This window comes from Pongo abelii, chromosome 23 (genome assembly GCF_028885655.2).
Source record: "Pongo abelii isolate AG06213 chromosome 23, NHGRI_mPonAbe1-v2.0_pri, whole genome shotgun sequence".
Taxonomy (NCBI): domain Eukaryota; kingdom Metazoa; phylum Chordata; class Mammalia; order Primates; family Hominidae; genus Pongo; species Pongo abelii.
The window spans coordinates 39782292-39805125 of NC_085929.1; the positions used below are offsets into that span (position 1 = coordinate 39782292).

The following is a 22834-nucleotide window of genomic DNA, read 5'->3' on the forward strand; positions in this document are numbered from 1 at the left end:
GGGTTTTCAAAATGAAATGCCAATGAATTGCCCAAGGGAAGAACCATGCCTGGCATGACCCAAAGTAACAGCGGTTCAGTCTCCGGAACATTATGGAATTTCAGTCAACACTCATTCAGCATGCGTGTACCAGCACCCCTTCGTGCTCGCCCGTGTGCTGAAGGTGGGGACAGAGTGGTGAACAAGACATGGTCCTTTCTCTCAGGCAGTGCCCAGGTTAGCCTGAAGAGAGGAGGGTGGTGGAGGTTACTTATTGTGACAGCTAGAGGCTTCTCCACACAGTGCTGTAGCTGACATTCTCCTGGTTTCCCTTTGTTTATCTATTCTATCTTGATGGAAGTTTTGCCATGTTTAAACTTCCAGAGAGCAATGAGAATGGAGGCTTCTGGAAGTGCTCTGGGGCCCTGTCTCAGGCTCCCCTCTCTTCTTTACCTATGCTCACTCCTTAGACGATCTTATGCTGCTTCTACCAAAGGCATGTGGGCCATTTTTCTGTGTCCCAAATTCAAATTGTAATTCAAACGTGTCTCTCAGAAGGATAGCATGTGTGAAAATCTTGTTTCTTTTATAAAAGGTATGAAAAAGAAAAATAAATTGAACAAAAACCAAGACATAATACAAAACAAAAATCAAAAAAGAAAAAAAAAAAGACCAAAACCAGCACTAAAGCCTGTATTTGATTCCAGAAGTTGAGGAGGGTGAATTATACTGACTTTCCGTTAGTGTGGGGAGGTGTGAAGAAAATGAGACTCAGAATCAGAAGACAATGACTGCTCTGCTAATGAGTTTAGAAAATAATGCTCTTTTTGCCTGTTTTCTCATCTCTGAAATGATTGATTCTCTCTGCAGTAGAGAATCAAACTACAGCAACCAGTTGCAGTGCTGCCTGTGATGTTTGCTCTCAGCTCTTAAGATAAATGCCTCAGAGGAATCTCTGTTGCAGGAATGGTCATAAGAACCAAACTCTTGGCTCCCTTTTCCCACTCAGTGAAGCACTACGGCTGAACAAGAGAAAATCATGGATAAAGAAAGAGTTCTCTAGCAAACGATGCCATGTATTGATGGAGTGTTTGGAGTCGACAAAGTATCGTAAACACTCATGTTAGTGCCTTTGATCTCCACGAAAGCCTTAACAACGGGCAGGATTTCTTCCTTTTTTATAGTTGAGCAAACCAAGGGCAGAGATGTAAACTGGCTTCACCATCACCCGGCTGTTCAGTGGTGAGTAGATACAGTGGTTCTAGCACATCTGACTTCAAGAATGGAGCTGTCATGCCCAGGCCTACCACTTCCTAAAATAACTCCTGGAAATTGTCCCTTCTCCTTTGATTTCAGTCAAACCCTTTCTGGGAGTACACAGAACAGTTAGGAAAGTCCCATTCCTTTCTGCTGAAAGCCCCATAGCCAGTCATCACTGTGGTTGCTGGTGCTACGACTGGGCCTCCTGCAGCCAGGGGACACAGGCTAGAGAGGGTCCCGGGTACCGGTCAGTGGCCCCGGACCATTGCTCTTCCTGAGCACACCTACCGCTCTTGCCATCTTGCCTCCCCATGAACTGTTTCTTCTGCTGGAAGACCTTCAGTCAATGACCTTCCTGTCAACGTTGGACTCAGAGTCACCTCCTTAGGAACCGTTAACTGATGCCCAGCCTGGTCAGGCAGCCCCTCCACACTCCTGCAGCACTCTATTATGCCTGCCAGTCAGGATGATAACCAATGATCTCATTCTCTTTCAGGGGCAGTGGGCTCCCTCTGCAGACATCCCTTCTTTCCTTCTTTCCTTCCTTCCCTTCCCTTTCCTTCCTTCCCTTTCCTTCCTTCTTTCCTTCCTGACTTCCTTCCTTCCCTCCCTCCCTTTCTTTCTCTTTCTTTCTTTCTTCCCTCTCCTCCCCTCAACTCCTGTCCCCTCCCCTCCCCTCCCCTTCCCTTCTTTCTTTCTCAGAGTCTCACACTGTTGCCCAGGTTGGACTGCAGTGGACTGATCTCAGCTCACTGAAACCTCCATCTCGGGGGTTCAAGTGATTCTCCTGCCTCAGCCTCCCAAGTAGCTGGGATTACAGGCACGCACCACCACGCCCAGCTAGTTTTTTGTATTTTTAGTCGAGACAAGGTTTTACCAGGTTGGCCGGGCTGGTCTCGAAAACTCCTGACCTCGTGATTCGCCACCTTGGCCTCCCAAAGTGCCGGGATTATAGACATGAGCCACTGTGCCCGGCCGACATCCATTCTTTGACCATAAATTCCTATCAGAATTCCTCTCTGTGTCAGACTTGTAAGAGGACCTCCAAGACTCCCAAGCCCTGGTGTATCTCCCTATATAATCTCTCTGTGAAGATGAGCAGGACCTGGGAATATGATGGGATATCACGCCTGTGATTATGCTGTGTTACAGAAGACTCAGGTTCAGCAGGATGAAGGGAGAAGTGCTCTTGCTGGCTTTGAAGAGGTGAGCTGCTATGTGGCAGAGAGGACTCCTTTGCAGGGAGTGGTGTGTTCTCTCTAGGAGCTGAGAAAAGTCCTGGGTCAACAGCCATCTAGAGAGCGGAGCTCTCAGTCCTGCAACCCACAAGGAACTGAATTCTTCCAACAACCAATGAATTTGGAAAAGGAAGTCAAGGCCCAGGGGAGAACCACAGCATGGCTGACATCTGCATTCAGCAGCCTTGCAAGAGCCTGAGCACAGGTCTGCCATAACTGGTACCTGGACTCCTGATCCATGGGAACTATGAGATAATACATGCATGCTGTTTGAAGCTACTTCATCTGGTAATTTCTTACACAGCAGTGGAAAACGAATACACTCCCCATGGAGATTAAATGCACAATGAAGGATCTGTTACATTTGGATGCCATTTCATCTCCCATCAGGGAAGCAGAAGAGCACAGCGGTTAAGAACAAACTCTGGGGTCAAGCTACCTGGGTTCAAATCTCAGTTCTGCTACTTACTGTTATGACTTTGGGCAAATTACTTAACTTCTTTGTGCTTCGATCTGCCCCTCTGTAAAATGGGTCTAGTAAAAGTATCTACCTTAGGTTTCTACCTGAACTAACTTACCATTGAACTTACTAAATGTAAACACTTAGAACTATGACTGAAGCATAGCAAGGACTACGCAAGTGCTTGCTAACATAATTAGCAAATCAACGGAATTTGTGCTTACAAACACAGAAGATCAACTGCTTCATATTATAGACATGGAAACTGAGCTCCAGGGAGATGAAGTGTCTTGTTTAAGGCCAGAGGGACAAGGCTAGAGGGATAGGTCTAGATTCATAAACTAAATTTAACCATGAAGGTAAAGGCTCTGGGAGTCCATAGGATAAAAAGTCTCATCCTAACCCATTCATGAAGAAATCAGGCCTAAATCAAAAAAGGCAGTTTCAGGCTTCTCCATACGAGGCACACAACTTAAATTAGGTTTGTAGTGGCTCACGCCTGTAATCCCAGCATTCTGGGAGGCCAAAGCAGGTGGATCACTTGAGGTCAGGAGTTGGAGACCAGCCTGGCTAACATGGTGAAACCCCTGTCTCTACTAAAAATACAAAAATTAGCCGGCATGGTGGCGCACACCTGTAGTCTCAGCTACTCGGGAAGCTGAGGCAGAAGAATCACCTGAACCCGGAGGTGGAGGTTGCAGTGAGCCGAGATGGCACCACTACACTCCAGCCTGAGCGACAGAGTGAGACTCCATGTCAAAAAAAACAAAAAAAGATAAAAACAAAAAAACCTTAGTTTTGCCTTTTTCTTCTGGTGTGACAAAGTCTCTCTGCTTGATGAAATATTAGATGAACTCTTGTGAGCTCTCTTTCCAACTAGACCTTATCATTGGGCTCTGTTGTCTTCAGCCTGCTGAGTTCAATTTTAGCAAGAATCCTGCTAAGTCATTTTAGAGAAAATCTCTCCCCTTTGACATCTGATCGAATTCTTTTTTTTTTTTTTTGAGATGGAGTCTCGCTCTATTGCCCAGGCTGGAGTGCAATGGCACGATCTCGGCTGGGCTCACTGCAACCTCTGCTTCCCAGGTTCAAGTGATGCTCCTGCTTCAGCCTCCTGAGTAGCTGGGATTACAGGCATGTGCCACCATGCCCGACTAATTTTTTTATTTTTAGTAGAGATGGGGTGATTTCACCATGTTGGTCAGGCTGTTCTCAAACTCCTGACCTCAGGTGATCTGCCCATCTCAGCCTCCCAAAGTGCTGGGATTACAGTCGTGAACCACCGTATCTGGCCTGATCAAATTCTTTATACCCCACCTTTGGGGCATAAGTTCTTGGACTGCCTCCAGCAATAATCCTGGTAAGTCAGTTTAGCAAGAACCAACCAACCCTTGATGTGTCCTCTGAATAATTTTGCATCCACTGACCCCCTCATTCCACTGGTTGGCTATCCATCTCCAGCTATCCTTGCTGTATTCAGAGCTGAATCCAAGTGCTCTCTCATCTTGACACCTATTGTGGCAATAGTCCTGAATAAAGTCTCACTTACCGTTTTAACAGGTGTCAGAATAATTTTTTCCTTACTAGGTGTCATCTGTCTTAGAAGCCTTCCATGATCCCCGGCCTGGAGTGAGCACCCTTCTCCCAAGCTCCCATCACATCCTGGGCACCACTTCCCTTTAACAGCCTGTACGTCACTACTCACACACCCATCTGTCTCCCATGAGGGCAAGGATAGTATCTTATTCATTTTTGAATAATTATCAGCTGGCACAGCTGTTGGACCCCAGCAACTATTTTAAAAAATGAACCAATCACTTGTTTACAGGAGGGTTTCTGTAGTGTCTAGTGGTGAATGCCAGACACGCTGTTAAGGCTCCACAAATATCTGGAAATAAGGGGATTCTTAAAGGTGTAAGGAGACAGTGTTATGTGTGGTCCTCTGCATCACAAGGGGGTTCGTTAGAAAATGCAGAATCACAGGCAGCACCAACAGAGTCAGACTTTCCTGAGACCCTCACAAACGATTCATATACACATTCAAGTTTGAGAAGCACTGCTGTAGGCCAAGAAAAGATAAATTCCCCAAGGACTAGGCATATTCTGACTACTAAAGTCCTTTCTAAAGCAAAGATTCTTTAATCTTGTGTTTATCTGAATCCCTGGGAAACTATCAAGACAATTGAAAACATGAGAATATAAGATGGGATAAAAATCAGTAAGCAAGAACTCAATAAGGAAAAAAAAGAAAACATGAGCACTGGGGCCACGTGGGCCTAGGTTTGATTTTCAGGGCTTTTTTTTTTTTTTTTTTTTTGAGTTGGAGTTTCGCTCTTGTTGCCCAGGCTGGAGTGCAATGGTGCTAGCTCGGCTCACTGCAACCTCCGCCTCCTCAGTTCAAGAGATTCTCCTGCCTCAGCCTCCTGAGTAGCTGGGACTACAGGCACTCGCCACCATGCCGGGCTAAATTTTTTTGTATTTTTAGTAGAGATGGGGTTTCACCATGTTGGTCAGGATGGTCTTGAACTCCTGACCTCAGGTGGTCCACCTGCCTCGGCCTCCCGAAGTGCTGGGATTACAGGCATGAGCCACGGTGCCCAGCCAGGGCTCTTATTTAAAACCTCTCTGAGCTTCTGTTTCCTTATCTTTATAGAGAATACTACGTTGTGCTTCCCATTGCTGATTAAATAAGAAAACGTATATTGTCCAGCAAACGTTTGTTCTCCATGACTCTCCAGCAGGAGTATGAAAAGGCTAAGACGCTAAGGGTGGGGGAACAGCTGGTGTGGCTGTCTACATATGACGGGTTTGGGAACATCATATGAGGCCAGCCAACAGACTCCTGTCTGCTGATTTACTCCATGCTCCCTGTCCTTATACCTCACACTCATTTCACTCCCATTCAGGAAGCTGTTGAGAACAGTCTTGGAGTCAGACGAAAAAAAAAAAGAGTTTGATTTGTGGCTTCACCAATTACTCAATCTCACCAAGCCTCAGTTTCCTTGTCTAGTAAATAATATCTTCTCATGGCCAGTCACAGTGGTTCACGCCTGTAATCCTAGCATTTTGGGAGTCCGAAGCAGGTAGATCACTTGAGGCCAGGAGTTCGAGACCAGCCTGGCCAACGTGGCAAAACCCTTTATCTAGTAAAAACACAAAAATTAGCCGGGTGTGGTGGCGTTCGCCTGTAATCCCGGCTACTCAGGAGGCTGAGGCACAAGAACTGCCTGAATCCGGGGAGGCAGAGGTTGCAGTGAGCTGAGATTGTGCCACTGCACTCCAGCCTGGGCGACAGAGGGAGACCCTGTCTCAAAAGAAAACAAACAAAACCCCAAAAAATCCCTTCTCTCATGGGAGTCCTGTAAGCTACAGAAGCAACAAATTTAGCACACCAGTGCCCAAGTGCTCCATCAATGGTAGCTGTGATTGCTTAAAGACAGCTCTGAACAATATTAGAACGTTGAAGGCAGATCTGTTGTCAAAGAACAGGATTACATCAAAGTCTTCCATCAATTTCTTTCTGCTGAATTAGACATGGGTTATATTCAAATAACTCAGAGTTAATGAAATTGTGAAGCTCAGAATTGCCTTTTGCTTACTACGAGATGCACTAGACTGCAGAACACATCACTTACGTAGGTTTTCCTGGGATTCGGGAGCCTGAGAGTGATCAGCCGATTGTGACCCAGCACCCAGGGACCACCAAGAAAACAGAGGCATTTCTTAGAGACTTCTAAGTGGAGCTTTTTGCCTTGAGGCCAGGTTGCTAGGCCACTGCACATAAAGAGGCCTCTATGCTCTCCCATTGCGTTGGTATTGGAATCAGTAGGGTGACGCAGTTTTCTATTACTTATGTAGAAGATGTTTCTGATCTTCTCAAAATTAAATGTTCATCTTAACATTCATGGGGAAAGAAACCAAGTCACTCAGTTTTACCTAAGTATTATATAATCTTTGGGGAGGGTGAAGATTCAAAGCTGGAATATTAATGAGCTAGATTATGTGGGCCCATACATAATGGGAAAAGTCAAGAATTTTTTTTTTTTTTGAGATGGGGTCTCGCTCTGTTGTCCAGGCTGGAGTTCAGTGGCGCGATCTTGGCTCACTGCAACCTCTGCCTTCTGGGCTCAGGCGATTCTCCTCTCAGCCTCCCGAGTAGCTGGGATTATAGGCACCTGCCACTGTGCCTGGCTAATTTTTGTATTTTTAGTAGAGATGGGGTTTCACCATGTTGGCCAGGCTGGTCTGGAACACCTGGCCTCAAGTAATTCGCCTGCCTCAGCCTCCCAAAGTGCTGGGATTACAGGCATGAGCCACCATGCCTGGCTCCCAAAAGTCAAAAATTCTTACATCACCGTTTTGATGTTATCTTTTCTCCTTGTATATCTGAGAAACTAAAAAAACTATGAAGGTTCACATTTATATCCACACATAATAAACACGCATTCTAACACAAAAAGCATTTCAACTGAAACTGATGAATATATCTTAACAGCTATTGTGAAACTATTTTTATTTTTTGAGACGGAGTCTCGCTCTGTTGCCCAGGCTGGAGTGCAGTGGCGCAATCTCAGCTCACTGCAAGCTCCGTCCCCCAGGGTTCACGCCATTCTCTTACATCAGCCTCCCAAGTAGCTGGGACTACTGGCGCCTGCCACCACGCCCGGCTAATTTTTTGTATTTTTAGTAGAGATGGGGTTTCACCATGTTAGCCAGGATGGTCTCGGTCTCCTGACCTCGTGATCCGCCTGCCTCGGCCTCCCAAAGTGGTGGGATTACAGGCTCGAGCCATCGCGCCTGGTCTAGTTGTTATAAAACTTTTAAGCAGGTAGAAAATCATCACTTTCATTGTCTGGTAATAAGGCAACTAAGTTAGTGACATATTATAGTACACATTGCCTTAGGGACCCACCTATTGAATCATCTCAGAAATGTATACATGTGGATGGTAAACCTTCTGAATCTGGCTTTTTAGCACTACCTGCCATAAAATTTTGTCACATAATATGTATATAATATTAATAAACAAAAAATTACATATGCATACAGACATATGCATAGCCTTGTGTATGCATGCTTATTTTTTCATTCAAAACACTGAACTAACAAAACAACTTCTGAATTTAACCCTTGTATTTCGGTTATACAAGACAATGTTATGTTTTAAAAAAATACATGCTAAAGTATTTAAATGTAAAGGGACATGGTATCTACAATTCATTTTCAAATGTTTGAGGAAAAGAACTATGAAGAGTATGTGGCAGAATGTTAACAAATGGTTAATCTAAATGTAAGGGATACAGTTCTTTGTATTATCCTTGCTATTTTCCTGTAAGTTTTCAAACTTACAGTTTCAAAAATAAATGAAAATAAAACAAAACTAAAACCGTTTATGTGAAAGTCTTAAGGTGAATCCAGCCTTGGCATTATCTGTTTACTTTTCTGCTGTCTAGTGAATTGCACTTACATGAAAGTAGACTGTACCTGGTTCACTGTTGCATTCATAACGTCCACCAATGAGTACACGCTCAACACATTACTTGTGGAATTCAGAAAAAAATGATAAAAAGTGCAGTGAAATTACTGATGTCACTAGAGCCCTTATTTTCTTTCTTCAGCACCACTGCAGCATTACTGACCCAGGAATCTGTCAAAGCTTTGCTCTCAGTGAGCCCTGTCAATCATTTCATGACATTGTCCTGGCCTCATTGATCAGATGGCCTTGGTACCACACCTTGGGAAACGCTTTCCCAGAACTGCCTGGCATTTTTTCATTCCAGAAGACATTATCTCTTAAGACTATACGAATGTGCGCAGTGGCTCACGCCTGTCATCCCAGCACTTTGGGAGGCCGAGGCTGGCGGATCACGAGGTCAGGAGATCGAGACCATCCTGGCTAAAACGGTGAAACCCTGTCTCTACTAAAAATACAAAAAATTAGGTGGGCGTGGTGGTGGGCGCCTGTAGTTCCAGCTACTCGGGAGGCTGAGGCAGCAGAACGGCGTGAACCCGAGAGGCAGAGCTTGCAGTGAGCCGAGATCACGCCACTACATTCCAGCCTGGGTGACACAGCAAGACGCCGTCTCAAAAAAAAAAAAAAAAAAAAAAGACTATATGAATATGTTACAACAAACCAATGACCAAATCTATTAAATATTCACAATCAGAAACTCTGCATTGTTGTGGCACTCCCATTACCTCCTTTTGGATATCACCAGTTATTCCTTGAAATTAAAGGACACTTCTTAAAAGGAGTTTTGTTAAATGAATGAAAACAAGGATCATGGCATATCCGACATTAGATCCTATGGGTCTGAAACCTCTTAGAATGCATATGGCAGATAAGTGACATTTCATAAACTTGAATGGCACTAAGCTGAATAATAAACCCTTAGGGTTAAAAAAAATGAGGAAAACAAAGTATATGAAGTACACGAAGATACGACTGTATAAGCCTCGCAGCTAAGCTGATTTCAGTATTGTATGGGAAGGCAGTAGCACATTTTAGTGGAAAGACAGGGATTTTTGAAGCCAGCCAGATTTTGGTTCAAATTCTGGCATTCCATTAGCAGCCTGTGTGATCTTGGGCAAGTCACATTAATTTCTCTGGGAGCTAGTTTTATTAGCTAAATAATGGGGATAATAATAACTCCCTTATTTTATAACATAGCTGTGAGGATCCATCATTGCCAACTACCATAGAAGTCTTGGTTCAATAAAGGGTAGTTCTTATTATCTCTACCAAGAGTGTGCAGGAGCTGTGTCTGAGAGGGGATTTGAATCACATTTCTTTCACTAACACAGAGCTCCCTAAAGGCCTGGTGACCACAAATGAAGCCTTAACTCAAAGACAGTAGAGTCTTTGAAAGGAACAGAATTAAAGTAGGGTCTGTCCTTTCATGATGGGGCACAAAGAGGCTATTAGTCAACTCAGCAAATATGTGCTCTGTAAATCAGCTCAACACATTCAGAGAGATCACTCTGAAGCAGCATGCTAAGTCGGGGTACAAGGGAGAGCTTAAAACTTAGTGTCTCTACCTGAGCCATGTAATCTAAGAAACAACCCAGGAGAAGCATTCAGAGAATCAATTACTATCCCCTAGAGTGGAACCCAGCTGTCTGAATATGATTATAGATCACCCAGGTCTATTTCAAATGAATTTTCAGGAAGTACATGAGCATAGCAAGATTTGGCATATTTTAGGAGAGATTGCTGTCTGGATTGTGTGTGTTATTGGATGGATGTTGAAGGAAGAAGATTAGAAATCCAACAATCTTCCTACATAGGTTCAAATTCTCTTGTCTGTCACTGTTTCATATCTGTTTCCTTCTTACTGGGAAAGGAAGTAGTATTGCAGGTTATGTGCCTTTGGATTCAAAGAAGTAGGATTTGGTTTAAGTTCTAGGTCTGCCATATATTAACCATGTGAATTTGGGGGAGTTACTTAATTACACAGAATGCATTCAGGTTCCCCAAGTAGAAATGTTAATATTCACTTTGCAGTTTTGCTCCAAGGGTTCGGTGAACTCACGCCTGCCAAATGCTTCTGCACATAGTGATTACTGAAAACATCTCAGTTCCCCTGCACACTGACTGTTAAGGGGGCCAAATGAGGGAACCCTGTCCTTCCTCTCAACTGAAAGCCAAGATTAGTATTCGCTTATTTAAGCATGAAAACATCAGTGTGACGCATTTCAAGGCCTGTTTTACCCCCCTGGGAACTGATGCAAAGGAATCAACATCTTTTGCAATTACCTCTGCCCAAATGGCTACAGCTCCCCACACATAAGCTGGGACTGGCAGTGAACTGCTGCTCCCAGTGTAAGTTCTGGGAATGCAGGCTGCCGGCTCTGCGGACCTCAGCCTCCATTGGGTTGGCAGCCTCTCTGTTGAAGTTGGGCATGCGCCAATGTCCGAGCTCCAGCCTTAAGTGAGATTGGCTTACGGTGTAAGGCACCTGTCTTTGGGGAAATAGGATTTTCTCCTGTTGTTGTGCAGTATCAGTTTCTGGCCTTAATAAATTCACTGTACATGAAGGTACATCATCTTCTAGTTTATGCCTATTGTGTAAAAATAATTAGCACCTTTCATTCTCAGAAGTGACCCGATTTAGATGACAAATTATATGGTCACCAGCTACGCCCATAAAAATGCAAGTGAAAGCAAGGTGGCTGAGCATGAGTCAGGGGCCAAGCAAAATTTTAAAAATAAAAAGGCTTTAGAGAATTAAAAATTGGTTTTTAACATTGAGGAACCAGTGCTACCAGCAGGTATTCACTTGGCTCAAGTAGCCGGTAATGATTAATTCAAAAACTGTATCGGTATGTGTACATCTCCTAACAGTGGTCCTCTCTAGGGAAGGAGGAGAGATTAGTGAGTGCCTCTGTATCTGTGTATCTGTCTGTGTGTATCTGTGTGTACAAAGGGGAGAGAAAAAGTCAATGATGTGCTGCTGGTAAATATTTAACAACTAGCTCTTGGGGATGGGGACAGAGGAATCACTGAACATGGAAACCGGAAATATGCCCCAAAAGGCCTTGTGAGCATGTAGAAGCTGGCCTGGCACACCACTGAACAGATTGGACTTTGACATGTACTTTGAAAATTTTTGTTCTGCTTTATACATATATGTCACTTTTTATTTATAAATGCCTGTATATAGGCTATATACGTGTATGCTCTGTCTATATATATATTTACATACATACACAAGCCTAGCTAGATCTATGCAAAAATTAGTCCTAATGGTAATTTTCCTAATTCTTGTATAAATTTCAGTGTGACATCCACTTGAGCATGTAACATCCTGAGTGATCTCACAAACCCGACTGCTATAGGGTCGCACATGGCTACCAGGCCCAAGGATGGGATGTTCCCTTTACAATTGATTACCAGGATTTACCCTCCTAGTCCACATCTGGTAGAAGACAACATCTGGCTCCAGTGTTGAGAAAGATGCTGAATGGAAAACTTGAAGACGGTTTGAGTTAGAGACAGAGTGGGATCTAACTTCAGGAAAAAGGGGAAAAAAAAGGTTAAAGTTCAAATGATGAGAAAAATAGAATGGGGGAACAGAAAGTGTGAAGTTGCTGTTTATCCATTGCAATTTAGCTCTCTATGTCAAGGTGTGTCTCAGTAGCTTCTTGCAAGAGTGGGAGGGGAATGGGGAAGAAACAGTCTGTACTTTCATTTATTAAATGCAGCTTTCGCTGGTCACATTGCAACTCAATACAAACAGCCCAGCAGAGGGTAGGGCATTAACTCTTGTTCTCATCAATGTAAACACAACATTAATATTGAAGATTAAAGAAAATGGGTAAAAAGTCCAGTGTCTCCTCAATCTGTGTGAAGGTGAAGGTGGTTGCCTACCCTTGGACAGGTCCCAAAGGGAGACTGAGGTTGTCACCTCTTCCCATCCACAGTGAAGCAGGCAAGAACCAGAGGAACCCAATCACGTTCTTCCTGTAGGTCTCCAGATGGATACGTGAATCTTCAGAACTGGGCTTGCATGAATTATTAAAGTTCTTCTAAAGGCCTGAGAGGTTCGTACCTTGCGTGTGCACTGAAATAGTTCCTTCAAAGCCCTTTCCCATGCATCAGTCACTGCCAGTAGAAAATGTGACCGGTGTAAAACAGTCAGCCCTCGTAATTCCACAGTCCCCATCGTAGCCCCTGGATTCTGAAGAGTAGGGAGTTCAAAGTCACGGGAGCCTTGGTGATCATCCTGAAGGAAGCTGCTCATGTTTAAATATTGGCCGAAGATGCTTGACCTCCTTCCTGGGCCACTGCTGATAGAGGGTGGTTGGTAGAGGCAGCTGGTTTTCCTTTAGAGCCTCAAAGGATCAGATTTTCTATTTTGGATTGCCAGCCCCAAAAATAAAAAAACAAAAACCCCAAAGAAAAACAAATAACAAAACAGGAGTGACTTTGGGGATAAGGAAACCCATCAACCCCACCTCCAGGACCCTCTGGTTACAATGTCCTCATTGGGTTTTTCCAAGTGGTTGGTTCAGATCATCGGTTTGCCCTCCGTTTGAATGCCCAGCTACACTGCAGGGCAAAGGGGAAAGTTTCCACTTAATAAAGACAATTTCGCTTCTATTTCCTGGGACGAATAACCCCTAGCACCCTGACTTCCCTTTCTCCCCAGTTATGATGGGAAGCATAATTATTAAAAAGCAACCAGAACATCTTAAAGCCCTGCCTTGATCTTGTGGCTTTGCAGTAAGATGATAACCCTTTTACTCCCTGCCACCCCTTGATTTCCCATTCTTGAAGAGACTCATCTAGGTGGGCCGCATATCTAACCTCTGGGAATGCACGGTTGTGGGGCAGAGAGGGACTGGCTGGATTCTTGTCCAAGGTCTCTGTAGTGAGGGCAGCTTGGCTGGGCCAAAGAGATAAATAAAAACAAACCAAAAAAGCATGGCTCAATTTTGAATTTGAAGGCCGGGCCCCAAACGAGTGGCACTTCCCCTCCAGCATGTCTCCCCCTGGTGGTGGGCTTCTTGGTGCTAGCTGTTGTTCTCGGCTGTGAGATATTTCAGGGCAGCAAAGCCGTAGCGGCGGGACATGTCCTGCTGAAACTCTTCCTTGAGGGTTTTGAGACAGATGCGGTATTGCTTGTTGGAACGGAACTTGGTAATGTCGAAGCTGGGGGCATGAGGCATGTGGATCATGTAGGCGTTGGGCAGCACAATGAACTCATACTCCTGGAAGAAGACAAGAGCAGCGTGAGAACCTGCCAGAGCCCGGGGTCATGCATGATGAAGGCCCAAGCGAGTGACTGAATAGCTAGTGAATGAACGACTTGATAATGGCACCCACAAGCAGGTGGCACATGGACAGCACAACAGCTTTGGAGTGGGGCAATTCAGGGCTGTTTCCACGACCTTGGACCAGGAAGATGGCTTCTCTGAGCCTTCATGTTCTCATCTATAAGGTGAAAGTAATAATATCCTTGAATGATCACCATGACGGGGAAGCCAATACTGTATAAACAGTGCTGAGCCAAGCTCACAGCCTTGAAAAGGTTTCTTGATAAATAGATGTGAGCTCACACCCACATGCACACTCTAGGATGACACACGCCATGGGATATTCTCTTGCTCGATTAACTGACATCTGTTTATGATTCCTCATAGGACTTGACGCGATCTGACAGCCCCAACAGATGAGTGCAAAAGAGGGTACAAAACAAGAATGAGAGACCAGATGAAATAAAAACAAATGTTTCGCTGGACCTAAGCTCACCAAGAACAAACCTCTCCCTGATACATCCTTATCGCAGGTCACACTGTCACCCAGTATTCTCAACTTGGCAGAATACAGCTTAATACTCAGGCCAAAAATAAAAGGCCTCTGAACAGCCAAAACAGGTGACCCAGATTTAGGTCATATCGCTTAGAGGAGAACTCAGCACACTTTTACTCAGATCTATTTACTCTCATTTTGGACATATTGTCTGATAAGCTTTTGTTATCTAGTTTCCCAGCTCAGAGCAGATAAGAATAAACTCAGGGAAAACTGGGATGGGGAAAGGTGGCTGTTATAGGTAGAACAATACAACAGCAGCAAGAAAAGACAGTTGCTGGTGAGGAATGAGTGAGAAAAACCATCAAAAAAAAAAAAAATGTAAGATCTCCCAGAGCTGAACTGTCTTGGACATTTAATGGAGGGACAAAGAGCCCCACCAACCGTACTAGCCCCATGGGTGTGGGTGTTAATACCTGGCTGGTGTGCACTCATTATTTCCTTAAGGTAATGGAAAAGGTTAAGAGTATGTTTGGGACATGCTATTCGCAAAAAAAAAAATATGCAACGTATTTTCAAGAATTCTGTCAAAACTATCCAAAACAAACAATGTCCAGGTCTCATGGCTAGAAAAATTAACTTTCTTTGAACTAGTTCATCTCACGGCACTGCTGGACACATGAACATACATTCCTTTTAAGCAGAAGTTGAGGCTGACTGAACACTGTTGTCTGTGAGTAGCACTCTGCTCATTCAAAGTATTATAAAAAATATGGATACTGACAGCCCTGCTTTCTGTTGTTAAATATGGACATGAAGGTTATACTTCTATCTATATCAGTGGTTCTCAACCCTAATGCTTCTCAATCACCTGGGGACTGCTCTCAAACATATTGGAACTATTGGAAGGAAAGTTCTCCTGGTGATTCTTATGAATGGCCAGCGCTCAGTATCCAACCTTAGCTTTTTCTGAATTGGAGGTGCTCTTGTTGAAAAATATTTGCACTGTGCACCAGGAGGAGAGGTCTTGGAGAAGAGCATACAAAAAAAAAAAAAAAAAAAAAGAAAGAAAGAAGAAAAAGGCTGGGGCTGGAGAGACCAAGGAATCCTTCTTCCAATTTAACCAGAGCAGTTTTGCTTTTGTTTGTTTAACACAGGGGCTGAAAAACTGGAGCATGTCTGGTCCATTTCATGTTTTTGTAAATAAAGTTTTATTGAAACAGCCACACCCATTTGTTTAAAGACTAAGACTGAACTACAATGGCAGAGTTAAGTAGTTGAAAAGGAGACCTGTAGGTCCCATAAAGCTCAAAACACTTACTATCTGGTCCTTTACAGAAAAAGTATGCTGATCCTTGGTTTCACCTACTAGAATTCTGTAGAAGATTCATACTTTGAAGTAGGAGCTCAATACGTATCAGTTGGATGAATGAAGGAGTTCGTGATTAAACACAGTCTCAAAGTCAGCACTCTTTTAGTAATGATGGATGCATCTATAAATCTTTTAGTAAAGGGTGGAATAATTAGCTGCATCTTAGCGGCATGCTTTGTCGTGTATATGGAACTCTAAGGATGCTTCGTGTCTGTTACGTGACTCAAAGCCCAAGTGATGAATGGTCACATTTGCTTGTCTTCATCATCAGGTTGGGTGAGGATGAGGAGGTGAAATGGTTTGTCACAGGAAACTCACGTTTACCTGGGTCCTGGCCAAGAACCCACCTCTCACCCAAGGGTTGAGGAAGGAGCAATGGTTTGGGATCAAGAGCCCAAGGATCAGTACTACCACTGGTCCTCAAGCATATCTTGTTCCCTCTTAGCTCTCTGCTTTCTTGTCTCCAAGGATCCCTTAAGCTCTAGAATCTAGGCCTCTCCCCCGTCGACCGCACCAGGTGGATGCTCCGTGCTTCTCACCTGCACATCCAGCTCCATGATATGAGCCACTTTGTTCCAGCCAAAGCCTACAAACCTCCGGTCGTACTCCGGGCAGTCACGTCTCACGACAACATACGGCTCAAAATCGGCCTCCCACTCGACCCGGTAAGGCGTGGTGGCGGTCCGCCACTTGGCGAAGTTTGTGGGTGCGTGGCCTTTCGTCCAGACGTGGTACCTGAGACACACGGAGAAAAGCCATTGGGTGGAGGGAAGGAAGCCAAGCTCTCCAAATGCAGCCGATGTGGAGGAAGAAGGGGTGTACACTGATGTAGTCCCTGGGGGAGTTGAATTGTCTCCCTCCCAAAAGCTATGTTGAAGTCCTAACCCCCAGTACCTGTGAATGGGACCTATTTGGAATCAGGATCTTTGCAGATATAATGAGGTTATGATGAGATCACAGTGGATTGGGGTGGATACTAATCCAATATTCGTTGTCCTTATAAGAAGGGGAAAATTTAGACACAGAGACACACAGCAAGAATACCATGTACAGACATTGGGAGAGATTGGAATGATGGGCGCATCTATAAATCAAAGATTGCCAAACACTGCTGGCAATCACCAGAAAGAGGCCTAGGACCTCAGGGAAGAAGCATGGACCTGCTGACAGCTTGATCTTGGACTTCTGGCCTCCAGAATCGTGAGAGAATAAATTTCTATTGTGTTACGCCATCCAGTTTGTAGTATTTTGCTGCACCAGCTACAGGAAACCCTAATCCCATCTGCTATCTGCACACTTCACTAACAAGGAGATTCTCACTATGAAAAGGAACTCCTGGAGGGCTCCATGTCATTTCTTGGGAATTGACTGCAGGTCAGCTTGTGTAGTGATTGCTGCCAGCGGCCACTGTGGTAGGAGTTTCAGATGGTCCCTCATGACTCTCACCCTGTGCAATGCTCTCCCCTTGGGGCAGAACCTGTGAGTATGTATGTGATCGCTCCTGGGATTATGGTACATTATATGGCAGAAGGGATTGTTGTAGATATAAATAAGGTTACTCACCACTTTACTTTGTGTGAAAATGGGAGATGATTGAATCATGTGACCCTTTAGACCTGGGTCTGGAAGAAAGCAAGGAGCTACGTTGGGAGCTGCCTATGGGGGCCACGTGGCAAATTAACTAGACTCTAGGAGAGCAGTCCCTGGCCAAAAGCTAGCAGGAAAATGGGACCTTAGGCCTACGAATGAAAGGAGAGAAATTCTGCTAACCACCAGTGATCTGGGAAGAGGAGAACTGCAGGTCTGCTGACTCCTTGATTTCAGCCCAGTGAGATCCCAAGCAGAGAATCCAGTCATTCCATGCCCGAATCTCTGATCCCTAGAGACTGTGAGATCACAAATTTGTTTCAAGCTGCTATGTTTGTGGTAATTTGTTATACAGTAGTAGCAAATGAATACAATCATATAACCACAATAAGCAGCAGCTAATATTAGTTAACCACTTACTGTGTACTGGGACTATTTTAAATCTCTCTTTCTCACACACATACACACATACACACACATGCAGATATTGTTTTAAATTCTTATAACTTACCAAATGTCAAAGTACAAGTAGTCAGTGGTGGACTTGCGACTCAAACCCGGGAAGCCTCGCTCAAAGGCCAGGAGCCTCCTTAAGCACTTCACCTCTCTCTCTTTTTTTTTTTTTAATTTTTGGGACGGAGTCTCGCTCTGTCTCCAGGCTGGAGTGCAGTGGCACGATCCCGGTTCACTGCAACCTCTGCCTCCCCGGTTCAAGTGATTCTCCTGCCTCAGCCTCCCGAGTGGCTGGGACTACAGGCACACACCACCACGCCCGGCTAATTTTTATATTTCTAGTAGACACGGGGTTTCACTATGTTGGCCAGGATGGTCTCCGTCTCTTGACCTCATGATCCGCCCGTTCTTGGCCTCCCACAGTGCTGGGATTACAGGCGTGAGCCACCACGGCCGGCTGGGTCACCTCTCTTATATGTCCCTGTCCCCCACACTTCCTGGCCTGTTGAACAAGTACTGAACAATTGTGCACTAAACTGAATGAATGAATGAATGAGTAACCTAACAACATGAGAGGCACCTGAGACGGGCCCATGTGTGGGATGGCAATATACCTCTGGAAGCTACAGAGAGATGGCAGGAAGCTGGGCGTCTAGAGGAGTAGACAGGGCCCAAGAGAAGAGAGGAAAAGGAGTATCCAGAGCTGGAAAGAAAAGCTGCATGAAATGAAAACAAGACAGAAGGTTGGGAACCCAAGAGCTTAGCTGCAGGGAGAGAGGAAGTGGAAGTCTGGGTTCCATCTCATCCTGCGGGCAGGCTCTCCAAAGCAAGGGAGGCGCTAAGTGAGAGTGAGTGTTCCGTGTGGCCAATGGGGCACTTTCTGGCAGGGAATGCAGCTGCTTCCTTCTTTTGCTTTTCTACCACTGAGGCTGGACTCCCCCAAACCCTCAGGGAACTGGCCAGTGTGGCTGAACGGGCACTGGCCATTGGGTGGGCTTGGATCAAGTTGTGCTGTTGGGTGAGACGGCCAGGCTAGGGGAGGGCAGGAACTTGAACTTTAACTCCATCAACACAGCAACTTCCATCAAAACCAAAGCCACTTAAATGGAAGAAAAATGAAAGGTGAAGCAATGCCATTTTCATGGAGTGTGGAAAAGGGATATTGCGGGAGATGTCAATCTCAGGCATGATCCAACAATGAGGCCCAGAAGCAGTTGCTTTTCCATTTGTGAACTTGCTGAACGGGCAGTCTTAACACCTGATGCCTTCGACAGAACTGGCACAGCACAGCTGATGGCCATGAACTTGTATGAGGTTTAAAGCACAGCACAATGGAGCCATCAGGCCAGGGTTCAAATCCCACCTCTGCCACTTAGGAGTTGAATGCCTTGCAGAACAAAATGCTTTAATTAGGCGTTAATTTCCTTTTGTGTCAACTGGGGAAAAGAATACCTATCTGGTTGAACTGCCAAAGAGCTTAAATGAGAAAATGTAAAGAGTCTGGCACAGTATCGGCATCTAAGAGGAATTCAATAAATGCTAGTTCAACAAAGTGGTTAAAAGCAATGGTTCTGGAGGCTGCCTGCCTGGGTTCGAATTCTGTCATTCAACAGGTATGGGTACATTAACTACTTGGCACCTTTGTTTCCTTCTCTTGGCAAAACGGACACAGCAATATCTACTTCATAGATTTGTGATGATTATGTGACTTAATTTACATACAGTACTCAGAGTAGTTTCTGATATATGGTAATTCCTCAAAAAAAAAAAAAAAAAAAAAAAGGAGAGAGAGAAAATTCTCTTTATTATTTCTCCTTGTTTGCTTCCCAGATATGATGTCAATTCCTGGTGGTCTTGCTCTCATTGATATTGACAGCCATGTTATTGGTCATCCATCTTTAGAATCTAAACTCTTGGACAATTACAATGCGAAAAGGAAGGGAAAACAACAGGGGAGACGGCGCCATTGCACTCCATTGTAGGGACAGCTGGGTCAATTCTAGTCATCTGGCTGAGGAGGCAGCTTTGATCAGTTCAGCCTGGACACTGACAGCCTGCTGAAAGGCTGGGCAGCACAGGGTGCAGTCAAGTTACAATGAACCTCTCATTAAAACAAGCCCCAGCCTGTGAATGACCTATTGCCAGGCCAGTAGACACCGGACTTTGAGTCTTGCTGTCTGAGACTAGCAATGCCAGGTAGCCTCCTTCCCTGCTAAAAAAGGGATGGGAAGATGAGAGAGGTTTCCTAGGTACACCTTACAGGATGCTACTGGGGAGAAGAGATTTGGGGCACTTTGCTTTAAGCAGTGGTTCTCAAACTTGAGAATGCATTAGAATGATCTGGAAGACTGGTTCCAATTCCAGAGTTTCTGATGCAGGAGGTCTGGGCTAGGCTTGAGTCTCTGCATTTCTAACAAGTTCCTAAGTGATGCTGAAGCTACTGGTCCAGGGACCACATTCTGGAGCCACCGCCCTAGAGGACTTGTAGGGGCGTGGATGTTTTCTCATTCCAGGTGTGGTAGGGAGCAGATTTCGCCTGCTCAGAGGCTGAAGAGTTTGTTATTTGGAGAGCAGGTGACAATAGCAAGTTCTCAGAGACAAGGGCTATAATTTAGCACTTGGCATGATGGTTTGCAAGCTGCTGGCCAGAGCAGCAATCATGGACACAGCAGGCCACACCCTAGCTCTTGTGGCCACAAATGTGGCTGTGAAATGAGTTCTCGGTTCACCGTGGTATGAAGATGGCAGGAAGGATGCCTTGGAAATGTGTCAGGTGCTCAGCCATCAGACTAGCTTTCATGGGAGACTTACATTAAGGTTTGGTCTGAAAGTCTCAATTTCGAGGAGCAAGTTTTTACCCTGCATCTTTAAACACTGGTTAAAAAAAAAAAATCCAGGACTCAATCAGCAGCCAGATGGTATTCTGACTAAGAACACAGGTTCCTCAGACCTGGGATGAATCCAGGCTCTGCTATTTACTGGCTGTGTGTCACTGGGCAAGTTATTAAACTTCTCAGAGCCTCAGTTTCATTATCCATGCAATGGGGATAATAGTATCTGTCACACAGATTTATTGTGAGAATTAAATACGTAATCACAGTGCCTGGCACATGCTAAGCACACAATAAGTGGTAGTTAATTCTTTCAGAAAAGAAGGAAGGCTTGGGTTGGGTTGGGGTTTACTAACTCTTCCAGGTCACTTTCCAGAATTCTGGATAGAGGAAGAAGCCTGGAGTTTGAGTCTTGGCTCTACTGGGACCTCTCCACTTCTCAGTTTCTCCATCTGTATAAAATGTGAAAAATGATAGCCTTTGAACTGTTGAATGAACCACCCATCTCATAAAGTTATTTTCACAAGATAAAGTTTATTTGAGGAAACTTGAGAAATTTCTAGAAACTTAATTGTGGTATGAAAACCCAAGTTATTAAGACTATAGAGTTTTCAGTAAAATTCCGAAGGTCTAGAAAGGTATGCTTTTTAGCTTCAAGGAAGTGTTGGCCATTCTGACATCATTCACAATGGTGGCCTCACTTTAAAACTGGAGCAGGGCCAGGCGCAGTGGCTTAGGCCTGTAATCCCAGCACTTTGGGAGGCCGAGGTGGGTAGATCACCTGAGGTCAGGAGTTCCAGACCAGCCTGACCAATATGGAGAAACCCCATCTCTACTAAAAAATACAAAATTTGCCAGGCATGGTGGCACATGCCTGTAATCCCAGCTACTCAGGTGACTGAGGCAGGAGAATTGCTTGAACCCAGGAGGCAGAGGTCGCAGTGAGCCAAGACCATGCCATTGCACTCCAGCCAGGGCAACAAGAGCGAAGCTCTGTCTCAAAAACAAACAAACAAACAAACAAACACAAGCAAACACCTGGAGCAGGCAGAAGCACCAGCCCTTTCTTCAGACTGCTCAGTTACGGCACCTAGCAGGCCACCTACTTTCCCCTGGATCACTACATGTAATGCTGCAGCCTGTCCCCAGGACATGGAACCTGCTCGCACCTGTGCGGTGGCACAGACTCCTGGGACACTGGGGATAGGTGACAGGGGAGCTCCCTTGCAATATTCCTGCAGGACTCAGGGGCCTGGGAAAAAAGGAAAATCAGGGTTCTGTTTGCAACGGTCACTTGGGCAACAGGAAAGCTGGCTGCCACATGTGCTAGGTCACCTTGATGACTTGAAGTTGTTGACACAACGGCTACACGTCCCCCAGGCCTCAGGGGCTCAGAGAACAGACCACTCATACCACAAAGAAACAGGAAAACCGCGACCGTGGTGCTAATAGAATGAAACCCACCTACCAGATGAATGAATGGACAAGCACACAAAAGAAAGAACTTGGAGCCAGGAGACAGGAGCAGGAACCTAAACTGAGTTTAGAAAAAACGACAAACAGAAATAAGCTAAACCTTCCTACCCTTCCACCCTCCAAACATGCCTACCCTTCCATCTGAACACATAACGTCTGTCATCCATGCACAAAAAAGTACATGGCACATACCGGCATGGGGAGAGGAGGGAGATTACAAAGGCGTTGTCTGGAGAAAGTGGTGCTTTCCTGGCCTCACAATGGACTAAGGCGAGCGACAAACTTCCGGATCAATAGCTTTGGCATCTGGGTTTCCCAGGAGAAAGAAGGCCTTCGAGCACCCCCAGAGTTCAGCAGCTAGAGCCACTCACCTGAACGTGAAGAGGGTCCCCATGTCCAGCATTGACAACAACTCCGCTTTCGATTTGGGGAAGGACAGCCGGTAGCGCAGTGTCTCGAACGCGGGGACAATCATTGCTTTCTTGGTGTTGGCAAGGTCGAGCTGGATGACAGACTTCCTGAAAAGAGGGGACAGGCAGAGAGACAGAGTCCCTGTGACACCAGGCCAAGGTCTTTCCTCCATGAGGGCAGGGTGGTCATTGGCCCAGGGAAGTGTGGGAAAGAAAGCTCAGGTCATCCTCTCAATTAAAGATGGGGAAACTGGGCCGGGTGCGATGGCTCACATCTGTAATCCCAGCCCTTGAGCGGCCGAGGCAGGAGGATCACTTGATTTCAGGAGTTTGAGACCAGCCTGGCCAACATGGTGAAACCCCGTCTCCACTAAAAATACAAACAAATTGGCAGGGTGTGGTGGCACACACCTGTAGTCCCAGCTACTTGGGATACTGAGGCACGACAGTTGCTGGAGCCCAGGAGGCAGAGGTTGCAATGAGCTGAGATCATGCCATTGCACTCCAGCCTGGG

At 45.2% G+C, this 22834-nt stretch overlaps 1 protein-coding gene across 7 annotated transcripts in view; it reads right to left on the minus strand.

Moving 5' to 3' along the window:
• Positions 1–22834, minus strand: part of LARGE1 (LARGE xylosyl- and glucuronyltransferase 1) — a 769194-nt gene that overhangs the window by 100191 nt on the left and 646169 nt on the right. For 6 of the 7 annotated variants that reach the window (XM_063722906.1, XM_009234297.4, XM_063722907.1 and 3 more), the window contains 3 exons: positions 22282–22428; positions 16103–16298; positions 12111–13650 (listed from right to left, as the gene is read on the minus strand). In XM_063722906.1, coding sequence (XP_063578976.1) covers positions 13453–13650; positions 16103–16298; positions 22282–22428 — 541 coding nt within the window. In that variant the 3' untranslated portion in view covers positions 12111–13452. Of the gene's footprint in view, positions 1–12110; positions 13651–16102; positions 16299–22281; positions 22429–22834 lie in introns of those variants that run through there. The other variant, XM_063722909.1, reaches the window with a different exon arrangement.